General features: G+C 46.3%; 1 protein-coding gene and 1 pseudogene across 1 annotated transcript; both read right to left on the bottom strand.

Annotated features, from left to right (window-relative positions):
• Positions 1-204: 204 nt before the first annotated feature.
• On the bottom strand, positions 205-8,013 carry LOC125548986 (protein NRT1/ PTR FAMILY 2.12-like). Its single transcript, XM_048712487.1, has 4 exons — positions 7,872-8,013; positions 3,296-3,513; positions 1,961-2,541; positions 205-1,338 (listed from the first exon to the last, which is right to left on the bottom strand). The coding sequence occupies exons 1-4, from the start codon at positions 7,996-7,998 to the stop codon at positions 441-443; spliced, it is 1,824 nt and encodes a 607-aa protein (XP_048568444.1). The 5' UTR covers positions 7,999-8,013; the 3' UTR covers positions 205-440.
• Positions 8,014-8,528: 515 nt separating this feature from the next.
• On the bottom strand, positions 8,529-10,872 carry LOC125547106 (annotated as a pseudogene).
• Between the last annotated feature and the right edge of the window lie 14,961 nt (positions 10,873-25,833).

Genomic DNA, 25,833 nt, shown 5'->3' with positions numbered 1-25,833 from the left:
GTGAACTGTTTCAAACATATACTATTTTCAAAACAAGTAACAAGCCATACATAAGTTTTTCTTTCTTTCTTTCTGAGAACATCCATACATGAAGATGTACTAACAAGTATCTTATGTGTGTACTTGTTACAGATAAATAACAGACTTAATAGCTTCACCACGATTAAGTTATTACTGAACAAAGAAAATTTTGTACAAAATTGTTGGGTTCACTATGTTCCAAACACTCGCACTTCATCAAATTGAAATACAGAAGACGTTTTAGCTCTTTGTTGATACTTCTTGGGTAACAGTCATACATCCTGACTAAAAGAAGGCACACTTGTTCTTCATCACATTCAAAAGGTAATAATGTCATGTGCCATGTAGTAAAACATGAAGACCTGATGAAACTTTTCCAAAGTATATACTGTGTGCGGGATAAATATCCCGTACAATATTTACTTGTTAGGTGCATCTCTACTGGGGTCCATCTCTGCTTCTGCCTCTTCCTTGGTCTGTATTTTGATGGGTTCCTCAGCATAGTGTGAAATGGATTTGTATTGATAGTAGTGGGAGCATATGAGGAAGTAGAAAAGGTTCAGTACTCCCACGAGGGCAATTAAATAAAAGTAATAGTCAAGCTTGCCGAGATTAATATCGTCTGCGATCCAGCCTCTGTGGCCATCTCTCGTAGTCACTTTGTTTGTGATGTTTGTCATAGCAGTACTCAAATAGCCTGCTCCAGCTAAAGTAACGTAAAAGAGGGATCCTGCTAGGGTTAGCATCTGCTCTGGAAACTGCTTATTATAGAATTCTAATTGTCCAACTGCATTGAAGGCATCAGCAATACCCATTAAAATCAATTGGGGGGCAAGCCAAAAGACTGACATAGGTGATTTTCCTCCATTAGACAATGCTGAGTTTCTCCTTTTGTGTTCAACAAGCCCTGCTACCACCATTGATATGGGAGAAATCACCAATCCTATACCTTGTCTCTGAAGAACTGTAATTCCACTTTCCACTCTGGTGAATCTTCTAGCTATAGGTACCAATATTCGGTCATAAATCGGCAGGAATGCAGTTAGGGCGATAAAGGATATGGATATAACAGAGCCTGCAGGGATTTCAAAATGTGTTCCAAGGTGACAGTCCATTGTTAATGCTTGAAAGCTTGCAGAGGTGTATTGTTGAACCAATGCGATGAAGCATACGATGCCAGATATACAAATAGGAAAAATTCTTATCAAACATTTAACTTCTTCTATCTGTTGGATACTACAAAGCTCCCATGAATTTCTTGCGGAACCATCGTCATTTATATCACCATCCTTTAAAATCGCACCTTTGTTAAGAAACCTGAGAACAAATGACAATAAATGGTGGGTATACATTAGCATCTAGCAAATAATTATTTGAAATTATTGATATTTTGTTTTGTATGTCTAACGCGCTATTTATATTATAAGAATGCAATTTTGCTCACTATACTTGCAGCAAAATGGCTTACTTTTACCAATACCGAATTCTACATGCTTTTAGCAAGTACTCCATCTGTAAACAAATTTCATTGCGTAGATGACTAGTGATCTGAACGATCTTATATTTTTTTAGGGAGCGGGCACTCTACATGGATGTTAAGCCTATAAAAACACTCGCGCAAGCGACTTGGTAAATAATTGTTTGATGATGTTGTCGAGCGTACAAGACACTATACCAAGGTAGGATATAGTCCCTCAAAAGGATATACATAGTATTATTCTAACCCCTAGTTGTACAGGTCCTTGAACTTGTTAGATTTTGGTAATAAGTTAATGAGAAAAATTAACAACAAAATTTGATTATTCATTTTTTTCCTTCGGAATAACATGGGAATTTTTGGAATGGGATGGTATCAAATGTTATTTTTGTGGATGTGTTGTGATACTTCCACTCTCGCTACTTTTTATTGATAAACATTGTGGTTACTTCTTTAGTTTACCTGAACTGGGAAGTAAGTGGCAATCTGAAAATACGATGGCCCCTCGTGGGAGGGCTGAATAGCAACAACTCTTGCTGACTTATATCGTCCGAGTTTGGAAGCTTGAGTCTTCTCTTTTTAAATGATGCTAGTAAAACTTGGGCAATTCCAGTGTAGATGCTTCCCTCTGGTGGTACATGGACATAAAGTCTAGTACCCATAAATAAAATGATAATTGACAACAACATGAAGAACGTTGGTATGCCAAATCCTATTGGCCAGCTGATCGTAGCCTGAATGTAGACGAGAATAGTCATAGAAAACACCAAGGCAATATTAGTTGTGCCATAGTACCAGTTATAATAGCTATTTAGGCCTTTTTGACTATTTCTATCGGTCATGTCGAATTGGTCTACTCCAAAGGGTAAGCTGCATGGTCGGATTGCTCCACCGCCAATGATTAGAAATGCTAAAGATAGGTATAGCACACTGAGCTGGAGTGTTGATGGACTATTGCAATGTTCACCTAGTTGAACTGTTTGATTGCAGTCTGCTAGTTTGAAAGCTGGAACTGATGCAGACAAAGTCAATCCTAGCATTCCCTGTTGTAGCACCAAATAAATTCGTGAATTAGACTACGGGAAATGTAAAAATATTAGTTAATGTGATTTGCGAATATCATGTAGGAAATTTAGTATAGTTGTTCAAAAAAAATTTAGTTTGTGATAGTAATTGCTTAGAACAGCTAACCAAGTAAATAAATTTCCTGTGTTGATGCATCAAGTTTTGTTGTGGTAATAAGCCGATAAATTGTTCATCATTGACTCATGTTCTATGGACATGCCATTTGTCATATTAATCAATCAACAACTTTGGTTATTCCATTCATTTGTTAGACTTATTTTGACAATGATGACTAATCTCGCGTTTGCTTCAAATTGGATGTGGAATGATTCAATCATGCTGTCATTCTTTGATACCTAAAGTGCCTAATGCTCCTATGATTAGTAATTTCAGACCCATATGTTTTTTCTTTGGAGTTTTTCTATTGCTAGTGGCTTGCTGCAAGATTTTGCTGGCTAGCTGGCTGGCTAGGAGGCCTACGATGTTTTATGTAAATCTTTTAAGGAAGCTCTAGGGGTGTTTGATGGATGCCCAAACACATGCACATAGTTCCTTGGTGGCTGATTTTTTCTACTTTTATTTATTTTTGACGTTTTGTAAAACTTCTAGTGGTTTCTTTAATGGAAATCAACGGGAGGCCAATTGTCCCAATAAAAAATTATCTTCCTTTTTGCTAATACATGAAGGTGAAACAGGGCTGATAAACAAGTTTTGACCGTGGCATATACATACCAGGAGGCTAAAGAAGGACCCGTAGGCAAGGGTTCTGAACCTTCCCAAGTAGGCGTCGGAGATGAAGGCACCTAGCAACGGCGTGAAGTTCAGCGTGCCGAAGAAAATGTTGGTAGTGTTTATTGCTGTGAGCTGCCCAAAATTGAAGCGCTTCACAAGATAGAGCGCCAAATTTGCTACCATACCAAGTGACCCGACATTCTCAAATGTAGCGATTGCTGCGTAGGAACAAAATGTCAGACACTCATTTATGTAGATGTCGCCCTCAAGATCAATCACATCAAAGTAGACAAATACACATGCACAAAACTTTTGCCAAGGGCTTATATCTTGCCCTTTGTTCTTTTATTCTCAATGTCTCAACTCACTGTACAAAACTCAGGCAACCTTATGTATATATCAATTATAAGATACTAAGAGCATCTCCACTCCCCCAAACAGGCCCCCAAGGCCCTTTTTTATCGCCGGCGTGAAAAAACAGCCCACTTATGTCCTCAGAAGCCCATTTTTCGCCAGTTAGAGCCAAATTTGATGCCGGGGGACCCAGGCCGAACCCACGCGCCAGGAGGCACCCGGGAGCGCCGTGGGAAACATTTTTGGGGCGAAAGCCTGGTGGACCCGCTGAGTCAGCGACTAGGCGCGTTCGTCGTCCACATTACCTCGTTTTCCTGCGGGGAATCAATGCGAAGGCTGCCGCCGGTCAACCTTCCATTGATTCCTTACGGGCGGCGCAGTGAAGGCGCCGATGCGCATCACGTCCCCTCCCGCCATGCGTACACACGACTGTCGCCCGCTCGTCGCCCACCCATCGCTATAAAAGTCGCCCTCCCTCGCCTGCGGCCACAACCCCTTCTCCTCTCGCTAGTGATGCCCCTCTCATCATCGACGCCCCTTCTCCCCTCTCTCCTCGCCGACGACCATGGCCGAGCGCTACCCCGACGACGAAGCGGCGGCCAACGGCTTCGGCCGCCACCTGCACGAGGACGAGGCCCGCTTCCTCTACGAGGCGGACTACCTGGCGCCACCGGACATGCGGGTGCGGGGCTCATGGAGGATGAGCATCGACGGAGTCCCGGTACCACCGCCGCCCTCTGGTGCTGACCGGCGCGCCGGGATCGCATGCATAAAATTGTCGCTGCCGGAGAGCGCGCGGAATCAGCCGAGGTATGCCCCGGACAGCCACACGCTATGGACGGCGTACTTCGACCGCTTCCACAAACGACATTGAACCCCGCGCCCCCCTCAACTCCCAGGGGTGGCGCCAATGGTGGGGCGTCCTCGGGCGCATGCTCGACGCCATCCTCGAGCACATTGAGGTCAGCAATGCGCTGCGGTTGGAGTACCCGGCACCCCCTCCTTCTCTCGCTGCCGCTGCAGTCCCTGGACGCCGAGGCGCATGGAAACGACGTCCTTGTCCTCGTCGGGCTCCCGCTCCTCTGGGTCGCCGACACTCCTCCTCGTCAAGCTGGAGCCACGAGAGACGCCGCTCAGGCGGCGCACGCGTAGCTGTGCCCTCGTCATCAACGAGGGCGGCGTCCCTTCTTCTCCGGTCTCCTCCTCCCGCCTCGTCAAGCCGAAGACCGAGTCGACACTCCTCCCGTGAAGAAGGAGCACGAAGCCATGGCCGCCGCCGAGCAGACCAGCCTGAAATGGGCACGGGACGACTATGTCCGGCAGGAGATGGAGCGCCAGCGCCACGCCCTCGAGGAGATCGCCGCCCGACGCCACGACAACGACGAGGGCGGCACGTCATCCTTGACGACAGTGACGACGAGGCGCCCGTGCCATCCAACCCCCCACGCATCGGCGATGCGGGTCAGGGGTGCAACAAGGACGGAGGCGGCGTGTAGGAAGGCGGTGACGACAACGACTACACCAACTTCTACAGGCTCCTCGGCATATAGAAGGCTCAAGGCGGCGGCGGCGGGTGGGCGGCGGCGGCGTAGTAGTAGTTGTTTTTAGTTTGTTTTTAAATTATGTTTTTAATTTGTACAAATATCAGTGAAACGCCTAAATTTCCTTCAAATTTGTGTCGTGTTTGGCCGAGTTTGGTTTTTTAAAAACGGTGTCTGGGGCAACCTTGGGGGGCGGTCGCCCCCATGCCCATTTTATCGTATGTTGGCCCCCAAACGACGCTATTTCAAGCCCCTGGGGGGCGAACGGCTGGAGATGCTCTAAACTCCCTAGATTTGAAGCAATCTGGTGCATAGGGGGCTATGGGGGTGATATGAACCCCACGTGTAAGGGTGTGTGTCACTGGGGCTGTCAGTTTGAGAAGGTATTGCCTGATTATTTTCATTTTTTCTTTCCTATTATGTTTTTCACATGTTTTAATAATTTTTCTTTTATTTTTCCTGTTATTTTTTCGCGTTTTTGTTTATTGTTTCATTTTTTTTCACATGCTAATTCATGAGTATTTATTAAAGTCTTGAACATTTTAGAAACTAAGAACATTTTTTGGAATTCACAAACACTTTTACAATTTATGAATAATTTTAAAGTTCACGAATAGTTTTAAAGTATGTGATCTTTCTCAAATTCGCCAACATTATTTGACATCCATTATATTTTTAAATTCATGTTTTTTTAGTTCAAAACACATTTTGAAATCCATTTCTTTAAAATATGTGAACCTTTTGATTTAATGAACTTTTTTAAATAAAAAATATGTAGCCTGTTTTTCTGACCTAGCAGTGGAATGAGTGGAGGGAAAACCTGAAACTAGCAAGTGGAGCACGGAGTTCGAGCCGAGCGAGCCGAAGCTTCATGGCCGGCCCATGTGAGCATTGTTACAACATTTACATGGCTTCAATGTGAAATAAGAACTCTCAAGTAGGTCACACAACCACTAGCGAAGCCGAAATGGGTGTAAGGACTCCAACCACGCATCTAACATCTCCACTCTTCCCAGAACGAATACTGTTTGCATCAACAACCCAACAAGATATATGAAAAAAAAAACTGCCAGGACATAATTAAAACCCCTTTATTTGCAGGAAAAAACACAAGCTAACGTAGACTACAATCCAAAAACGAGACAACAGATAATAATAGCCAATTAAAGAACAAAAGGGTTAATCTCATGAATGAAGAATGATGCAGTGAAACGCGCATTAGCCTCTAATATATACGAAGCCACGACCTGCTGCTATGTACCTAAGTCTACACGAACCACCAAAGCTAGCAAGACCCAAGTCCATATGAAGCTCATGTACAAGCAAGCCTACTTACAATAGCTAACCAAACCGAATAATCCCTAGTCCGACACTGACAAGTACAATTACTACGGTAATATTAATTATAGTTTGACACACTGACACGATGACTTTCTAAGGGCATGTACAACGGTGCTATCTTAAGGGTGCCATGTAGAATAAATGTTGAGATAGAGGAGAGAGAAATCAGAAAAAAAGGGCTTGTCTTCTCTTATTTAAAAGATGATCTCTTAGTATAATACTCCCTTCGTTCCTTAATATAGGGTGTATAGTTTTTGGCACGGATATTAAAGAACGCATGTGGAGGAAAAAATTCACAAGGTTTGGGCGAGATTACACCAGACTAATTGACATGAGAAAATAGAGGAGCTTGCCTAATATAAGAAAATGCAATCAAATCCCTAAAAACATTATCCAGACGAGTGGTGCAACACAATACACCTTATATTTTGGATTTTTTTTCAAAAATCTATGCACCTTATATCAAGGAACGGAGGGAGTATGTCTCACCACATATTTAGTAAATACGCAGTTATTGAAGATAAGGCTAAGATAAAACCATTCTAGACATATCTAAATTGCATGCAAGACTTCAAATAAAATTGTCTTACCAACCACTTACTCTATACTAACTAAATAGGCGTGCGGTGCTATGGATGTTAAATTATTGTGCACTATTATTGAAAATTAGCACTTGTGTCATTGTACCCTGTAACTCTGTACAAATCAGAAGTACCATAGAAAATAAATCAAACGAATCAACTAACCAAAAGATTGTGAATGGATGATGATTATGATAATAATTTTGCTGGTAGCTCAAGAGATAATCGGAGCTCAAGAGGTAATATGTGAGGATGAACGCATAGCATTCAAACCATTTCTTTGTAGAGTATAAAGAATAGGTTTATTTTGAGTCTATTCGTGTGAAGAACAATGTCAGCGTGACGTACGGAGCTACTCCCTCCGTCCCATAATATAAAAAGTTTTCGCAAGCTACGTTAGCTTGCAAAAACGTTCTATATTATGGGACAAAAGGAGTACTTTTTATGTGTTCGCCCTGACTTTAGGTGTTGTACTCTTGAGTCTTAACTTCCGGCAGACCACTTGTGATACAAGGGTGGACACACCTGAAAGTAAAACCTGACTAAAGCCCCCGCTGTCCCTTCAACGGTTCAACCCAAGCAAAACTGACCATATTTACGCTCATAGATGTATGTTAAGTTGTAAATCTGACAGTCTTGTAACTTTGATCCAGATAAAACGCACGCACGCACAGCATGTAGAAATGAAAAAACAAACCAGAGCAGATCGAGAGATATGGAAATGAAATCTAGTAGTAGAACTGAACTTGTGAAACGTACCTAAGATGAAGGGCATGCACTTCCACCCCTGCGGCTTCCTCCTGCCGCCACCGCCGCCGGCGCTCCTCTCCAGCGCCCCACCTCCCACATCCACCTCCACCTCCGCAGCAGTGCCCGGAGCAGCCATGTCTTCTGAAGGAAAAACGGCGGGGACAAGGGAGCAAATACCCAAATTTTAAGGGTGCCGTCCTCGCCGTGTGCGTGCGCAGGTATATAAAGAGGAGCGCGCGCACGTAGCCTCGCCAGTGATCAAACCAGCGGTTCGGTGATCTCCGTCCACGCGCGTACGCTACACGTAGTAGCTGACGAACAGGTTCGTCATTTGTCTCGTCACTCCCCTGCCGGGATGGCCGGATGCGCGCATGAATACGGCTAAACATGCGGACGATGTCATCTTTGACATCAGCTGGCGAACGGCCCGTAAAAAAAACTATGAGATAATAGCACCACAGGTCCTTGAACTTGTTCAAGATGTGATGGTTTGGTCCTCAAACTTGCAAAAGTGAATTATTTGGTTCTGAAACTTGTCTGGACATGCGCATTTGGTCCTGGGTCAATCAACAACAGCCATGTGGAGCCAGCTGGGCCGAGCCGGTCAGCGCCGCACTTTTCGCATTTAGCCCCTTGCTGTTTATATGAATTAACCCGTGGGACGCCTCATGTCGCCGGCAACGCTACGAGCTTGGCCGGCACGGTGCCGGAGAGGCGGTTGTGGTCTAGCGCGAGGAACCGCAACCTGTGCATCGCCACCATGGACTCCGGGATGGTGCCTGCGAGGGACGTTGAACAGGTCCAGCGTGGCCAGGCTCGCCATCTTCTCGTGCCGCATCAGGGTTCCTCCCAGCAGCGGGTTGCTCGAGAGCAGCAGGTCCTGCAGGGCCGCCATGCCCAGCACGAACTCCGGCAGCCCGCCGGTGAGGTTGTTGTTCCGGAGGTCGAGCAACGTGAGGCTCTCCAGGCCGGCGAGCTCCGGCGGGATGCGCCCGTCGAGGCGGTTGTTGCCGAGGTCCATCTTAAGCAGCCCCTTGAGCCCACCTAGCGACGGAGGCAGAGACCCGGTTAGAGAGTTCTTGCTCATGTCCATGGTCAGCAGCTCGTCGAGGCGGCGGGGGTTACCGAGCGTGGCCGACACCCCTGCCCGACAGCCCGTTCCCGGACATCACGAGCTGCCGCAGCTTCGCCAGCCCGCCAAGCTCCAGTGGCGCCGGTGAGGCTGTCGTCGATGAGGACCAGAGACTGCAGGCTGGCCAGGCGGCTGAGGGACGCCGGGATGGCGCCGGCCAGGCCCAGGTTTGAGTGGAACTCGAGCGTCTCGAGGGTGCCGGAGAGCTTGTCCCAGTTTGTCACCGGGATGTCCGTGGAGTTGGCCGCCGGGAAGCAGGCGTAGAAGGTGAGGCTCTTGAGGCACCGGAGGCCGAACAACTTGGGGCTGAACCTGGCGTCCGGGGCGCACTACAGCGAGTTGTCGAGCACTGGACCGATGACACCCCCTGCAGGAAAGCCAAAAAATTGGATCCAAGAAGCAATTATTTCACTGAATCGAATATCGTCATCATCAGTCAGTAAAATTGTACTACTACATTCTACATAGATGCATACTTAAATTATGCAAATGAATAGTAAAACATAATTGGCTGGGGTAAATATTAGGAACAGAGGTGGAAGGGTCACATGTTCTGTTGTTCAGGTACAACTTTCTTGGCTTGTCATGAGGATCAGAATGTAATTCTAGCAGTACCACTGAGAGTGAAAATAATTGCGAACAGCATACGTAAACCTGGTTATAAACTAACTAACTATGTGTATGATCGCCAGAAAGTGCTAATCAGACCAAGGTAAACCAGTGTTAAATCGGTGGAAGTAAAAAATGTACTACTCCTACTGAGTTGGTACCAATGATTTTGTGGGCAAAGCAAAAGAGCAAGAGGACGCCCTCCAAAAAAGAGGAAGAGGACATGAGAAAAGAAAGACCAAATGGGATGTGTTTTAAAAAACATTGACATTGCATATCTGCAATCGCAGATTCTTATCATGCGCAGGGAAAGAAAATTGTTGCGCACAAGAGAGGAAGAGAGACAGTAAAAAAAGGTTCCAAATTAGGCAAGAATCGCGAGGCAGTAGGTAGGTTGAGGAACAAAGGTTTCGTCTCACTCGTCCAACAGTGAAGTAGTCTAGCAAATCCTGCATTCTCCAAGGAGAAACAGTGGAGGAACAATGGATCAAACAGTAAGAGAGCTGCTACAAGTGAAACAGGGGAATTTGAAAAGATGATGCAGTGCTGAGAATTTGACGATTTGTTTGGACGTTCCCAAGATAAGTCATTTAAATTATATTTTTTTGAGATATAAGTCATTTAATTGGAGGTGCAAGCAAACAACATCCTTTTGAGCAGCGATTTGTGGTGAATCTCAAGACATTGTAATGCAGAACAGGAAAGAAACTGGGTATAAATCTATGAAATGAGAGCAAATTTTGGTGTTTACCAGTACTCAATTTGTTCAGAGTTTAACACTTTCCATGAATGAATCAAGAACCGAAGACACTGAGTAAAGAGAAGGAGCTAGCAGTGGGCGAGACGAATCTGGATGGGAGTCTGGCTGCAGGGGTCAGAGAAGAGGCCGGAGCCGTTCCACGCCTTGCCCACGAAGCTCCCGATGGCGGCGTACAGGGCCGCCTTCTCCTTGGCCTCCATCGGCGCCTCCGGCTCCTCCGCCGCCCCGGCGAGCCCTCCTCGTCCTCCCCTTCCGCCGTGGAGCCGGAGAGGAGAAGCAGCGCCACGAACAGCGCGGCGAGGACAGGGAGCAGCCTGCCGCCGCGAGCACATTTCATCATAGTACTTCTCCGCAAGAAAACAAACAAGAACCTCTGCTCCTGGGCGGAGTCCATGGCGGCGATGCCCAGGCTGCGGTTCCTCGCGCTAGACCACAACCGCCTCTCCGGCACCGTGCCGGCCAAGCTCGTAGCGCTGCCGGCGACATGAGGCGTCCCACGGGTTAATTCCGATAAACAGCAAGGGGCTAAATGCGAAAAGTGCGGCGCTGACCGGCTCGGCCCAGCTGGCTCCACATGGATGTTGTTGATTGGCCCAGGACCAAATGTGCACATCTGAGACAAGTTTCAGGACCAAATAATCTACTTTTGCAAGTTTGAGGACCAAATCATCACATCCTGGACAAGTTCGAGGACCTGTGGTGCTATTACCTTAAAAACTATTGCTACTAGACAACTGGCCTACAGCCCAACATGCATCTGGAAATGCCTTTTTTACCAGGTTCGTGATACATGAAGGAGCCACAAGTTTATAAACACCTTTCTGAACTTGAGGTTGCATTGCCGGTACACCCGTCCCAAGTGGGACGGCAGGCCCCTGGTCAGGCGAGGACATGGGTACCTCCACCTTTGGGTAGTTTCAAGATCAATGTGGAGGCCGCTACTAGCAAGAACAATCAGACGGGAGATACTAGTGTTGTTTGTCGCAATGATGCAGGATCATATGTTGGTTCTCCGACTCTTGTTTTCCATGGACTAACAAGAAAACGGTTCGAGCGTCCCTCGAGTTGCTCCCCATGCAACGTCAGGGACGAATCCTAGCGCCGCCGCCAACACACTCCCCATCGGATCTCTCCTCCGCTGCTGCTGACGGCCTAAGCCGCGGTGGCGGCAGGCCCGCTACCGAAGGGTGGCGGGGTTCCTTTCTTCTAGGGGAGGCCTACTTCGTGTGGGGAGATGGACGCCAAGTGTAGAATTGTATTGAATAATTGTTGATGCAATATTGTATCGGTACAAGAAGTATATATAAGAGCTAAGCCGCACCTGACCTAGCCTTATTACAAACCGAGTAAGAGTCATAATCCTAATACAAGTTGTATTCTAACATCCCCCGTTGTGTCAATGGTAGGCTCGACGATGTTGAGACTGAAACCAATGTCTTGAAACGAGTAGTCGCCAGGCCTTTAGTAAAGATATCAGCAAACTGAGCAGAAGTAGGTACGTGGAGAACGCGAACTTGACCGAGAGCCACCTTCTCTCGAACAAAATGAATGCCGATCTCAATATGCTTGGTGCGACGGTGTTGAACCGGATTCCCTGACATGTAGACAGCTGAAATATTATCACAGTAAACAATGATAGCTTGCTCAATAGGACGGTGCAGCTCCGACAGCAACTGGCGCAACCAAATCGTATCAACAACCGCATGAGCCACAACGCGGTACTCAGCTTCAACAGACGAACGGGGGACCGTAACATGCCTTTTTGAAGACCAAGAAACCAAATTGTTACCAAGAAAAACACAAAATCCGGATGTGGACCTACGAGTATCTAGACAACCAGCCCAGTCTGCATCAGAGTAAGCTATCAAGGAGGTGGGAGAGGATTTGTTGATATGAAGACCTAAGTCTAGTGTGCCTTTGAGATACCGAAGAATACCTTTGACATGATTGTAGTGTGGAATACGAGGATCATGCATGTATAAACAAGCTTGTTGGACAACAAAAGAAATTTCGGGAGAGTGAGAGTGAGATACTGAAATGCACCGGTAAGACTACGATAAAGAGAAGGATCAGAGAAAGGATCATCGTCGGCAGAGAGTTTGGAATCTGTATCAACAGGGGCACGGGAAGTTTGACAATCAAGCATACCAGCACAAGAAAGAAGATCCAGAGTGTACTGACGTTGAGACAAGAAAAGACCAGAGGAGTCATGGATAACAACAATACCTAAGAAGTGGTGAAGAAGACCTAAATCTGTCATAGAGAAATCGTGGCGAAGAAGAGAGATAATATGATCTGAAAATTGTTGTAAGGAAACTGTGAGGATAATATCATCAACATATAAAAGAAGGTAAGTGATGTCTACTACACAACCTTCTTCTTGTAGACGTTGTTGGGCCTCCAAGTGCAGAGGTTTGTAGGACAATAGCAAATTTCCCTCAAGTGGAAGATCTATTGTTTATCAATCCGTAGGAGGCGTAGGATGAAGATGGTCTCTCTCAAGCAACCCTGCAACCAAATAACAAAGAGTCTCTTGTGTCCCCAACACACCCAATACAATGGTAAATTGTATAGGTGCACTAGTTCGGCGAAGAGATGGTGATACAAGTGCAATATAGATGGTAGATAAAGGTATTTGTAATCTGAAATTATAAAAACAGCAAGGTAACTAATGGTAAAAGTAAGCACAAACGGTATTGCAATGCTAGGAAACAAGGCCTAGGGTTCATACTTTCACTAGTGCAAGTCCTCTCAACAATAATAACATAATTGGATCACATAACTATCCCTCAACATGCAACAAAGAGTCACTCCAAAGTCACTAATAGCGGAGAACAAACGAAGAGATTATGGTAGGGTACGAAACCACCTCAAAATTATTCTTTCCAATCAATCCATTGGGCTATTCCTATAGGTGTCACAAACAGCCCTAGAGTTCATACTAGAATAACACCTTAAGACACAAATCAACCAAAACCTTAATGTCACCTAGATACTCCAATGTCACCTCAAGTATCCATGGGTACGATTATACGATATGCATCACACAATCTCAGATTCATCTATTCAACCAACACAGAGAACTTCAAAGAGTGCCCCAAAGTTTCTACCGGAGAATCACGACGAAAACGTGTGCCAACCCCTATGCATAGGTTCATGGGCGGAACCCGCAAGTTGATCACCAAAACATACATCAAGGGAATCACGTGATATCCCATTGTCACCACAGATACGCACAACAAGACATACATCAAGTGTTCTCAAATCTTTAAAGACTCAATCCGATAAAATAACTCCAAAGGGAAAACTCAATTCATGACAAGAGAGTAGAGGGGGGAGAAAACATCATAGGATCCAAATATAATAGCAAAGCTCGTGATACATCAAGATCGTATCACCTCAAGAACACGAGAGAGAGAGAGAGAGATCAAACACATAGCTACTGGTACATACCCTCAGCCCTGAGGGAGAACTACTCCCTCCTCGTCATGGAGAGCACCGGGATGATGAAGATGGACACCGGAGAAGGATTCCCCCTCCGGCAAGGTGCCGGAACGGGTCTAGATTGGTTTTCGGTGGCTACGGAGGCTTCTGGCAGCGGAACTCCCGATATATTGTGCTCCCGATCGTTTTAGGGTATATGGAGATATATATAAGAGGAAGAAGTGCGTCAGGGGAGCCACGAGGGGCCCACGAGGGTGGAGGGCGTGCCCAGGGGGTGGGCGCGCTCCCCCTGCCTCGTGGCTTCCTCGTTGCTTCCCTTACGTGGACTCCAAGTCTCCCGGGTTGCTTTCCTTCCAAAAACAAGTTCTGTAAAGTTTCAGGTCAATTGGACTCCGTTTGACTTTCCTTTTCTGCGATACTCTAAAACAAGGAAGAAACAGAAACTAGCACTGGGCTCTAGGTTAATAGGTTAGTCCCAAAAATCATATAAAATAGCATATAAATGCATATAAAACATCCAAGGTTGATAATATAATAGCATGGAACAATCAAAAATTATAGATACGTTGGAGACGTATCAGCAAGCAGTGTTGTTTGTTGTGATGAAAGGTGAAGAGTGAAGTGTCAGAACGAGAAGGGGTAAAACCGATGGTTTGAGCATAAGTAGAAAAGCGTTGGAACCAGGCACGTGGTGCTTGTTTAAGACTACAAAGAGATTTTTGAAGAAAACAAACATCATTAGGATAGGAGGAATGTTCGAAGCCAAGAAGTTGTTGACAATATACTATTTCTTGAAGAGAGCCATGAAGAAAAGCATTTTTGACATCTAGTTGATGAATTGGCCAGGAAGAAGAGACGACGATGCTAAGGACAGTGCCAATAGTGCTGGGCTTGACAACTAGAGAGAAAGTCTCATCATAATCGATGCCGTGTTGCTGAGAGTAACCACGACATACCCATCGATCGTTATAACGTGTAAGACTCCCATCAGAATTAAATTTATGGTGAAAAACCCATTTGCCCGAAACGATGTTTGTATTGGAAGGACGAGGAACTAACTGCCACGTGTTATTCTGCAGAAGGGCATCATATTCATCTTTCATAGCTGTGGCCCAATTAGGATCTAGGAGAGCTGATTTGTAAGATTTGGGTAGAGAGAAAGGAGATAGAGATGCATGAATATTGAGACGATCTTTTGCAGGTAAACGAAACCCGGACTTGGCACGTGTGCGCATGGTATGATTCTTAGTCAGAGCTGGAATGGGAATAGCATGAGCAGGCGGGTGGGGGAAGATGTGGTGGACGCGTTCGGCGCAGTAAAGGAAGCGGACGTGGGAGATGGTAGTGAAGACTACGGCGGCAGGATGTCTGCCGCGATAGAGTGTAATGGGTTTTCGCCGGAACAGATGTGATGACAGAAGTGGTCGCGGCAGGATCCACTACCGCGGTAGAGGATTCGGCTGGTTTCGCTGGATAGGTTGGCGAGTGAAAGAAGGGAAGATGATTGCGACGAGAGGGGCTAGTGGACGACATGGGTGAGATGTAATCTAATTGTTGACGCTCGGAAAAGGCAAAAATGTTTTCAGCGAATGTTACATGACGAGACATGTGAACACAACCACTAACAAGATCTAGACAACGATAACCCTTGTGCTCGTCAGAAAAACCTAGATGGACACACGGGGTAGAGCGTGGGGAAAGTTTGTTAGGAGAAGTGGAGTAGGAGTTTGGGAAACTAAGACAACCGAAGACGCGAACGTCGGAGTAATTTGAATGAGAGAGAAATAAAGAGAAGTAAGGAGTAGTTTGTGGGTTAACTTTGGATGGATGAATATTGAGTTAATATGTGGTCGTGTGGAGAGCCTCAGCCCAGAACTTTGGAGGCATAGAAGATTGAACAAGCAGAGTGCGAATGATGTCATTAAGAGTAGAAAGAGAACGCTCGGCTTTGCCATTTTGAGGGAAGGTATAAGGACAGGAGAAGCGCAAGAGAATTCCATATTGTAGAAAGAAATTTCAACTTTTAAAGTTGTCAAATTCACGACCATTATCACATTGGATGAATCTTATAGGGAGGAAAAAGTGGACGAAGACATAACGCTGAAAGTTAAGGAATATATTATCAATGTCGGATTTGTTGCGTAAAGGAAAAGTCCAAACATAATGAGTAAAATCATCAAGAATCACGAGATAATACTTAAAACCAGATACACTTTCTATGGGTGATGTCCAGAGATCACAATGAAGTAATTCAAAAGGAAAAGTACTAGAGGATTGAGAGGAACAAAAGGGAAGGCGAACATGTTTGCCTAATTGACATGACTGGCACATAGAAGAATTATGAGAGTCTCTATTACAAGGTATTGAAAATTCACTAAGAAATGTGGATAACACATTTTTATTGGGATGGCCGAGACGTTGGTGCCACAGATCAACAGAGGCCACCATAGATGTTGGAGGAGGAGCGACCGAAGCACCATGGAGAGAATATAAATCACCAGAGCTATTGAATCGAGCGATCTCGGCTTTGGTCGGGTAGTCCTTCACAGACAAACCAAAGGGGTCAAACTCAATGGAAACATGATTATGAGTGGTGATTTGGCGAATAGAAATCAGATTTTTAATAAGAGCAGGAGCTACAAGAACATCACGAAGAAGCAAAGGCTTAATTGGGGATTGGATTTGAGCCTGAACGACACAGTAAATAGGAATAGAAGATCCATCACCGAGAGTAATAGAGGGAAAAGACGAAGGTGTGCAAGAAGAAAGCAAATTACTCGATGCAGACATATGACGAGAAGCACCAGAATCGAAAATCCAATCCATACCTGAGTTCCCTTGTTCAGCAAAGTTGTTCATGGTTTGTAGAAAAGCAGCTTGGTCCCAACTCGGAGTCGAAGTAGAGGCCGGTGTAGTCATGGGAGCTTGCGGGTGTCGTGCGTCGGCAATAGGGCCGGCATCAGCGTAAAGAGAGAGACACCATCATTGTACTGTTGCATGTAGGGGGACGATGGAGCGCCATAGGATGCATAAGGACTGGTGTTGTAGATCAGTGGTGCGTAGGAGGGAGCATCATGGTACGTAGCCGTCGGCTGTCGAGGCGCGAGGACGGGTGCGCCGGTGTGAGGGCGAGCATCGGGCCGTCAACCACTGGTATAGGCAGGCGAGGCACCATATGGCGTAGGGGCGGACCAAGGCATAGCCCACGCCTGGACTAGCCCTGTCCATGGATCAAGAGATGGATGCCATCCGGGCGGCGGTGGTGGTGCAGTTGATGAAGCCGGGGACGGTGGTGGTGCAGTTAGTGGAGCCGGGGGCAGAGCAAGAGCGGGCACCGTGCGGAACTGTGGCGGCCTAGGGTTTTTGCCCCGGTAGTTGGGACTTGGACGCCAGCCGGATGGTTGAGGAAGTGTTGTTGGTGAGGAAGAGAGTTGTCGGCAACGTGAGAGCGGAGATTGCATCGCCCAAGGTGGACGTCAAAAAGGTGACGCCAATGGTAGTAGTTGTGAGTAGCGAGGTTTAGGGTTACGGGGATGTAGGGGCAAATATCGGAGATGGTGTCGGTGAAGGAGATGGAAGGGGGTATTGCTGGAGGTAGAGCTAGAGTAGGGGTAGAGGCGGAGGAGGCCGTGCCGCGGTGACCTTGGTGGCGATGATGGTGGCGCGCATCTCGAAGTAGCCGGGCGGCGGTGGCGGGGCTAGAGGGTTAGCCATACCCTAGGATCGAAAGTCTGATACCATGTAGAACTGTATTGAATAATTGTTGATGCAATATTGTGCCGGTACAAGAAGTATATATAAGAGCTAAGCCGCACCTGACCTAGCCTTATTACAAACTGAGTAGGAGTCATAATCCTAATACAAGTTGTATTCTAACACCAAGGGCGAGGCTTCTGGGGTGGTGGCCCTGCAACGGGTTGGTGTGCGGTGCGTCCGTGGGACAGTGGCGGCGCTCATTGCTTCCCCTTCCCGACTCGTGACCCAAGATCGCATCGGTGATCCCCTCTAAGACTGCACGACCATGTCGCCATTGAATCTTCACGGTCCCCGGTGCGGCTGTGTCGCCGTTGAACCTTCACGCTGTAGAAGGCTGTGTGCTGGGGGTGTTTGGTGATTGTCAATAGTAGATTGTCACCATCTTGGAAACATAGACATCGGCACCTCAAGGCGGTTGTGGTTGAAGATCATTAGGCTCAGAAGGTGTTATCTCGCATGCTCGGGTTGAGTCAGGATCGTCTACAATCGGTGGATGTCCCGGGGAGTACTCGCAATGGATGGGGAGAATATGACGATCTGTTGCTCATTGTGTTGGTCACTTGCAACTGCGGCCTCAGCAAGCGGGGGCGGCAACACTCGATGACTGCATTTCTGGTGGTGCACCTCGAGTACCGAGTCTAAATTCTCAGGGTGAAAACCCAAGGTCTGGCCTTTATTGGTTGTACCTGGCAATGGCCTTGCTAAAGGCATTGTTTTTTGGCGAACTCTGACTTTCTCCAGGGTGAAAACCCAAAATCTTCGACCGGGCAACGACAACGCTTGTGCGTTGTTTCCTTCTTGGAGGCGTTGCTTTTGGAGAACCTCTTTTGTATTCCGGATGATGTCTTCAGTGGTGGTTAGAGTGCTTCTGATGCTAGTGATTCATCACCGTGGCACGGTATTTTTTCTTTTTTTCTTTTTATTTTCATTTTTGGTTGTGTGTAACCTTGATGCCTTTGAACATCGTGTTGGTACAGAGGCCAGGTGTAATTACCATCTTCGCGATATTTGTCGAAAATGGACTGACTGATCCAGCAACTCTAAAGGCTCTGGCCTATGTGAAGCCTCGGTGTTGGCCAAGGACCTCATGTTACAACATATTAGAGCATTTACTGTCCGGCGCCCTAAACCCACCTCAAACACCTGGGCAGACAGCCCAGTAAGTGACCATCACAACAAAACTATCCAAACGGGCGCCTCAAATGGGCCTTAAATGCCTCGGCTGACCGGCACCCCTCATATGCGGCCCAAATGTAGGGCGGATAATGGGGCACCCACCACGCCGGGCCCGGCCTATGCTGGCCCACCCGACCCCACATATATTCCTCTCCATCCGCTCACCGTACCAAACCCTAGCCACTCCCCTTCACCATCGCTACCCAAGCTCCCCTCTTGCGATCTCCGGCCTTCTCCGGCATGGCGAGAAGCGGATCCGACGACGGCAAGTATAGATCCATTGACTGGGGTGTCGTCTCGTGCGGTTTAGAGGAGGCAATGGTCGTTCACATTGCACTCCGCCGCTCCCAGGAGGACATGACCCGACCAACGGCGGGATCTGTCCGGCACGAGTCCATTGTGTCGGCGCATCGGGCGCTCGGATCCTTCGGGGCTGGATCATCGTGGTCCTCTCGGGAGCCTTCCAATCTCCCTTACCCCATCACAGTTCCGCCAGAGTATTGAGTCCTACCGGGACCAGTGTGCTCTCCGTGGGAAGGAGAGGATGAGGGCAGCCGAGGCCCGACTCGCTGCTGGCATGGCGGCAGTGGAGGCAGCTGATCCTGCAGCACATGTTGCCACAGAGATTAAAGCCATCTGTGTTCGCATTGTAAAGAATTGGCAGCAGAGGAGCACGCGCACCCTCGCCCAAGAGCAGAATCAGGCGTTCCGTGCCAAGGCCGGACTGCCCCCCAAGGAGGAGAAGGAGGACAGCGACGGGTCGGATAGCTCCGGCGATGAGCAGATCCGGCTTGATCCATATTGTGTCTTCGTCTGCTACTTCCGTAATAAGGACAACAAGGGCGCCAGTAAGGGCAAGGGCAGTTGTGGATGATCTTATCCATAGCTAGTATTTAATTAAACATGGCAATTTTTGGTAGTCCGATGGCATGTCGTGATGTAGTACGTAGTTGCAAGAGTTTGTATGGATTTGAGGTGTGCTAACTGAGGTGTCCGGTTGTGAGAAGAGAAATTTGAAACGTGCATGTGACCGGGCGCGTCCACGGGAATTTGAGGTACCGGATTTGTCAAGTCCAGTTGTAGATGCTCTTAAGGTAGCATCAGACTGTAAAACAGTTGTGTCGGATATCAACACCGACACTCTTGAGGCCATTGCACCAACATTGAAGGATATAAATGAGACTGTAAAAGGATTTTGAAACATGCTCTTTCATTCATGAAGGCCGCCTCTCCAATATGGAGGCACACGATTTAGCTAAACATGCTTTTCACTTAGATGAGCATCGTTATGTGTGGCTGCTACACCCTCACGACTCTTTTGTTATTATTGCACTTTATCTTATTGAGCAATAAAGTAAAGTATGTTTACACTAAAACACTATAAAGACCATTCAATCCGCCCCATCCAAAAAGCTTCGTCTAAAACGCGACTCACAGTAAAGCTTTGCCTCCATCGGCTCTTGACGCAAGAACGGTAACCCAGCTGGACGACGAGGGACCTCCGACACCATCCCCGGCTCGCCCCTCACGACAGCAGCACCTCAGGTCGCAGTTCTATAAATATCGGTTTTAGCACCCACGCCATTAAATGCAACTCCGCCATTGACCAGTTGCAGCTTTGTCCCGCCGGTGATTGCAACTCCGTTGCCGCCTCGCTTGCATCTCAACTCCCCGTCAATGTTGGTCGGTCATTTGTTGTCGTCACCTCTCAGTTCCAGCACCCAATGCACCTTTCTAGCAACGCGCAACACCGTTATGGCTTTGCACTCTGCGACTGCAGCAAAAAAACAAAGAAAACCATTGTGACACCTCATGGTCACCATGGTCGTCAACAAGGAAGAAAGTTGGTTCCAGCAAACATGGACACCGGTTCCGGCAATCACCACAGCTGGTTGCAACATCACGCTGAACTTGCGACACCAATTCCAGCACCTGTGGTCGCCATTCCAAGCATCTTTGTGCGCTGGTTCCATCACCAGTTCCAGCAATTCAGTGTGATGGTTCCAACACCACGCAACAGCGCTTCCAGCATCTCATCTCACTGGTTCCAGCACTGCTCTATGTCAGTTCCAGCATCTACTCCATGCTGGTTCCAGCATCGCACACCACCGGTTCCAGACGATCTCTCGTTCGTCATGGTGTCCCATCGGTGCTTGGAGCATGGGTATACAAGCTCGCCTTCGTTGGTCGCAGCAACACCGCACACAAGTTCAACTTGCCATGCTTGCCCCGTTCCAGCTCGTCGATGCAAATTAACTTCACCCAAACACCCCTGCATCACTGCATTTGGTCATTCGCCTGGTCATTGTTGTTGCGGCTCCTCCGATCCCTGTCGGTACCCGCATCATCCCTTGATGAACCAGCACAGATTAGCGTGGCTTGGAAGCTTGTCGGTGGCGTAGGATCCCCCATAGCACCAGTGTCGTAGCTCACATCATAGACTTTGCCTCACTCTTTTCACAACTGGCGCAAGTAGCGCATATGATTCATAGAGGATTGGTAGCAGACAGTGGCCGCAGGGCGATAGATCTTTCACCCTCAATCTTGATACCATTGGCCACCCACGAGCATTCAACCTCTCCTCTCTTGAGGAATCGTTGACCTCCGACGAGATTTGGGTGGCTATTAAAAAGCACCCCTCCGGCAAGTCTCCTGGTCTGGATGGGTTCACGGCTGAGTTCCTCCGCTCATGTTGGGACATCATCCAACATGACCTCTACGACGTCTTCGACAAGCTCTACTCTCTCAATGGTCAGGCATTCCAGCGGCTCTACGAGGCTCTTATCACTCTATTGCCAAAGAAACAAGATGCGGTTATGCGCTTCGACTATTGCCCGATTAGTCTTATTCACCTTGTGGCCAAGCTCTTCTCCAAGGTCTTATCGCTCCGCCTTGCTCCATGGCTTCGGGAGCTTTTTTCCGCCAACCAGAGCGCCTTCGTCGCTGGGAGGAGAGTACATGACAACTACCTCCTCATCTAGCAAACGGCACGATGCCTGCACCAGCTCAAACAACATCGAGTTCTTTTAAAGCATGATATTGCTCGGGTGTTCGATTCAGTCTCCTGGCCTTTTCTTCTCTAGGTCCTATAGCACTTGGGCTTTGGCCCGTGATGGCATGAGTGGGTTTTCATCCTTATATCCATGTCCCCTACACGTGTCTTAATCAACGACACCCCAGGCCCGTCTATAGCTCATTGCCAGCATCTCCGGCAGGGTGGTCCTATATCCCCGATGCTCTTTGTCTTGGTAATAGATGCCCTAAACTTGCTCCTGCAGTATGTTGTGGCGTCCGACATCCTTCGATAGCTTACTCATCACCATGCCACTTCCATCTCCCATTTTGTGGATGATGTGGTGGTATTTTGCCACCCTGATACTTTCGAGCTCCTCACAGTCAACAAGCTCTTGGATTTCTTTGGTGACATCTTCAGCCTACGCACAAACTTTGCCAAATGCTTGGCCGTGCCTATCCAGCGCACCACCCCCATCGTTGATTCCATCGGCACACGTTGGCTTGCCCCGTTACCTCTTTCCCTGTCTAGTACTTGGGCCTTCCTCTCTCTCTCTCTCTCTCTCTCTCTCTCTCTCTCTCTCTCTCTCTCTCTCTCTCTCTCTCCGGAAAGTCCCCCTCCCACCCGATGCCACTCATCGACAAGCTATTGCGCAAGCTAGCTACTTGGAAGGCCGCGCTCCTCACACGCGATGAACGCCTGGCCTTGGCCCAACAGGTGTTGTCTGCTATGCCTGTGCATATCCTCCTCGCCATGGCACTTGATACGTCTCCAACGTATCTATAATTTTTGATTGCTCCATGCTATATTATCTACTGTTTTGGACATTATTGGGCTTTATTATCCACTTTTATATTATTTTTGGGACTAACCTATTAACCGGAGGCCCAGCCCAGAATTGCTGTTTTTTGTCTGTTTTAGGGTTTCGAAGAAAAGGAATATCAAACGGAGTCCAAACGGAATGAAACCTTCGGGAACGTGATTTTCTCAACGAATAAGACCAGAGAGACTTGGACCCTACGCCAAGAAAGGAAACAGGAGGCCACGAGGTAGGGGGCGCGCCCACCCCCACCAGGTGCGCCTTCCACCCTCGTGGGCCCCCTATTGCTCCACCGACGTACTCCTTCCTCCTATATATATCCACGTACCCCCAAACAATCAGATACGGAGCCAAAAACCTAATTCCACCGCCGCAACTTTCTGTATCCACGAGATCCCATCTTGGGGCCTGTTCCGGAGCTCCACCGGAGGGGGCATCGATTACGGAGGGCTTCTACATCAAACCATAGCCCCTCCGATGAAGTGTGAGTAGTTCACCTCAGACCTACGGGTCCATATAGTTAGTAGCTAGATGGCTTCTTCTCTCTTTTTGGATCTCAATACAATGTTCTCCCCCTCTCTTGTGGAGATCTATTCGATGTAATCTTCTTTTTGCGGTGTGTTTGTTGAGACCGATGAATTGTGGGTTTATGATCAAGTCTATCTATGAATAATATTTGAATCTTCTCTGAATTATTTTATGTATAATTTGTTATCTTTGCAAGTCTCTTCGAATTATCAGTTTGGTTTGGCCTACTAGATTGATCTTTCTTGCAATGGGAGAAGTGCTTGGCTTTGGGTTCAATCTTGCGGTGTCCTTTCCCAGTGACAGTAAGGGCAGCAAGGCACGCATTGTATTGTTGCCATCGAGGATAACAAGATGGGGTTTTATTCATATTGCATGAGTCTATCCCTCTACATCATGTCATCTTGCTTAAGGCGTTACTCTGTTTTTAACTTAGTACTCTAGATGCATGTTGGATAGCGGTCGATGAGTGGAGTAATAGTAGTAGATGCAGGCAGGAGTCGGTCTACTTGTCTCAGACGTGATGCCTATATACATGATCATACCTAGATATTCTCATAACTATGCTCAATTCTGTCAATTGCTCAACAGTAATTTGTTCACCCACCGTAGAATACTTATGCTCTCGAGAGAAGCCACTAGTGAAACCAATGGCCCCCAGGTCTATCTTTATCATATTGATCTCCTACTACTTAGTTATTTCCTTTGCTATTTACTTTGCCTTTATTTTACTTTGCATCTTTTATCATAAAAATACCAAAAATATTATCTTATCATATCTATCAGATCTCACTCTCGTAAGTGGCCCTATAGGGATGGACAACCCCTATTTGCGTTGGCTGTGAGGATTTATTTGTTTTGTGCAGGTGCGAGGGACTCGCGCGTAGCCTCCTATTGGATTGATACCTTGGTTCTCAAAAACTGAGGGAAATAGTTACGCTACTTTGCTGCATCATCCCTTCCTCTTTGGGGAAAACAAACGCAGTGCTCAAGAGGTAGCAAGAAGGATTTCTGGCGCCGTTGCCGGGGAGGTCTACGCAAAAGTCAACATACCAAGTACCCATCACATACCCTTATCTCCCACATTACATTATTTGCCATTTGCCTCTCGTTTTCCTCTCCCCCACTTCACCCTTGCCGTTTTATTCGCCCTCTCTCTCTATCCTCCCTCTCTATTTGCCTCTTTTTGTTCGCTTGCTTTTTGTTTGCTTGTGTGTTAGTTTGCTTGCTTGTCACGATGGCTCAAGATAATATTAAATTGTGTGAGTTCACCAGTACCAACAACAATGATTTTATTAGCACTCCGATTTCTAAATAGCTTGTGAAATTAATGTTGCCTTGCTGAATCTTGTCATGAAAGATCCGTTCTCCGGCCTTCCTAGTGAAGATGCCGCTACTCATCTAAATAGCTTCGTTGATTTGTGTGACATGCAAAAGAAGAAAGATGTGGATAATGATATTGTTAAATTGAAGCTATTTCCTTTTTCTCTTAGAGATCGTGCTAAAGCTTGATTTTCATCTTTGCCTAAAAATAGTATTGATTCATGGAACAAGTGCAAAGATACTTTTATCTCTAAGTATTTTCCTCCCGCTAAGATCATCTCTCTTAGAAACGATATTATGAATTTTAAGCAACTTGATCATGAACATGTTGCACAAGCTTGGGAGATAATGAAACTAATGATACGTAATTGCCCTACTCATGGTTTAAATTTGTGGATGATTGCTCAAAATTTTTATGTCGGATTGAATTTTGCTTCTGGAAATCTTTTAGATTCGGCCGTGAGAGGCACTTTTATGGAATTCACTTTAGGAGAATCTACTAAACTCCTAGATAATATTATGGTTAATTATTCTCAATGGCATACTGAAAGATCTACTAATAAAGAGGTGCATGCGATAGAAGAGATTAATGTTTTGAGTGGAAAGATGGATGAACTTATGAAATTATTTGCTAATAAGAGTGTTTCTTCTGATCCTAATGGTATGCCCTTGTCTACTTTGATTGATAATAATGAAGCTATGGATGTGAATTTTGTTGGTAGGAACAATTTTGGTAACAACGCGAATAGAGAAAATTTCAACTCTAGGCCTTATCCTAGTAATCCCTCTAATAATTATGGTAATTCCTACAACAATTCTTATGGAAATTATAATAAGATTCCCTCTGATTTTGAATCTAATATTAAAGAATTTATTCCTCACAAAAGAATTTTAATGCTATGATTGATGAAAAATTGCTTAAGATTGATGATTTGGCTAGGAACGTTGATAGAATTGCTCTTGATGTTGATTCTTTGAAACTTAGATCTATTCCACCTAAGCATGATATCAATGAGTCTCTAAAAGCCATGAGAATTTCCATTGATGAGTGCAAAGAAAGAACCGCTAGGATGCGTGCTAAGAAAGATGCCTTTATGAGAGCGTATTCTTCTAGTTCCTATGAAAATAAAGATGAAGATCTAAAAGTTATTGATGTGTCCCCTATTAAATCTTTGTTTTGCAATATGAATCTTGATAATGATGGGACTGAATATTATCCACCTTTACCTAGAAGGCATTCCAAGAATTCGGAATTTGTTGATCTTGGTGCTAAAATTGTTAAAAGTGGGATTGAAGAAATTTAAACCCTAGATGTTGCTAAACCCACTATTATGGATTTCAAGGAATTTAATTATGAAAATTGCTCTTTTATTGATTGTATTTCCTTGTTACAATCCGTGCTAAATTCTCCTC

Source organism: Triticum urartu, chromosome 3, assembly GCF_003073215.2.
Source record: "Triticum urartu cultivar G1812 chromosome 3, Tu2.1, whole genome shotgun sequence".
NCBI classification, from domain to species: Eukaryota; Viridiplantae; Streptophyta; class Magnoliopsida; order Poales; family Poaceae; genus Triticum; species Triticum urartu.
The sequence above is the reverse complement of the archived record's forward strand: the minus strand, read 5'-3'. Positions and strand labels throughout refer to the sequence as shown.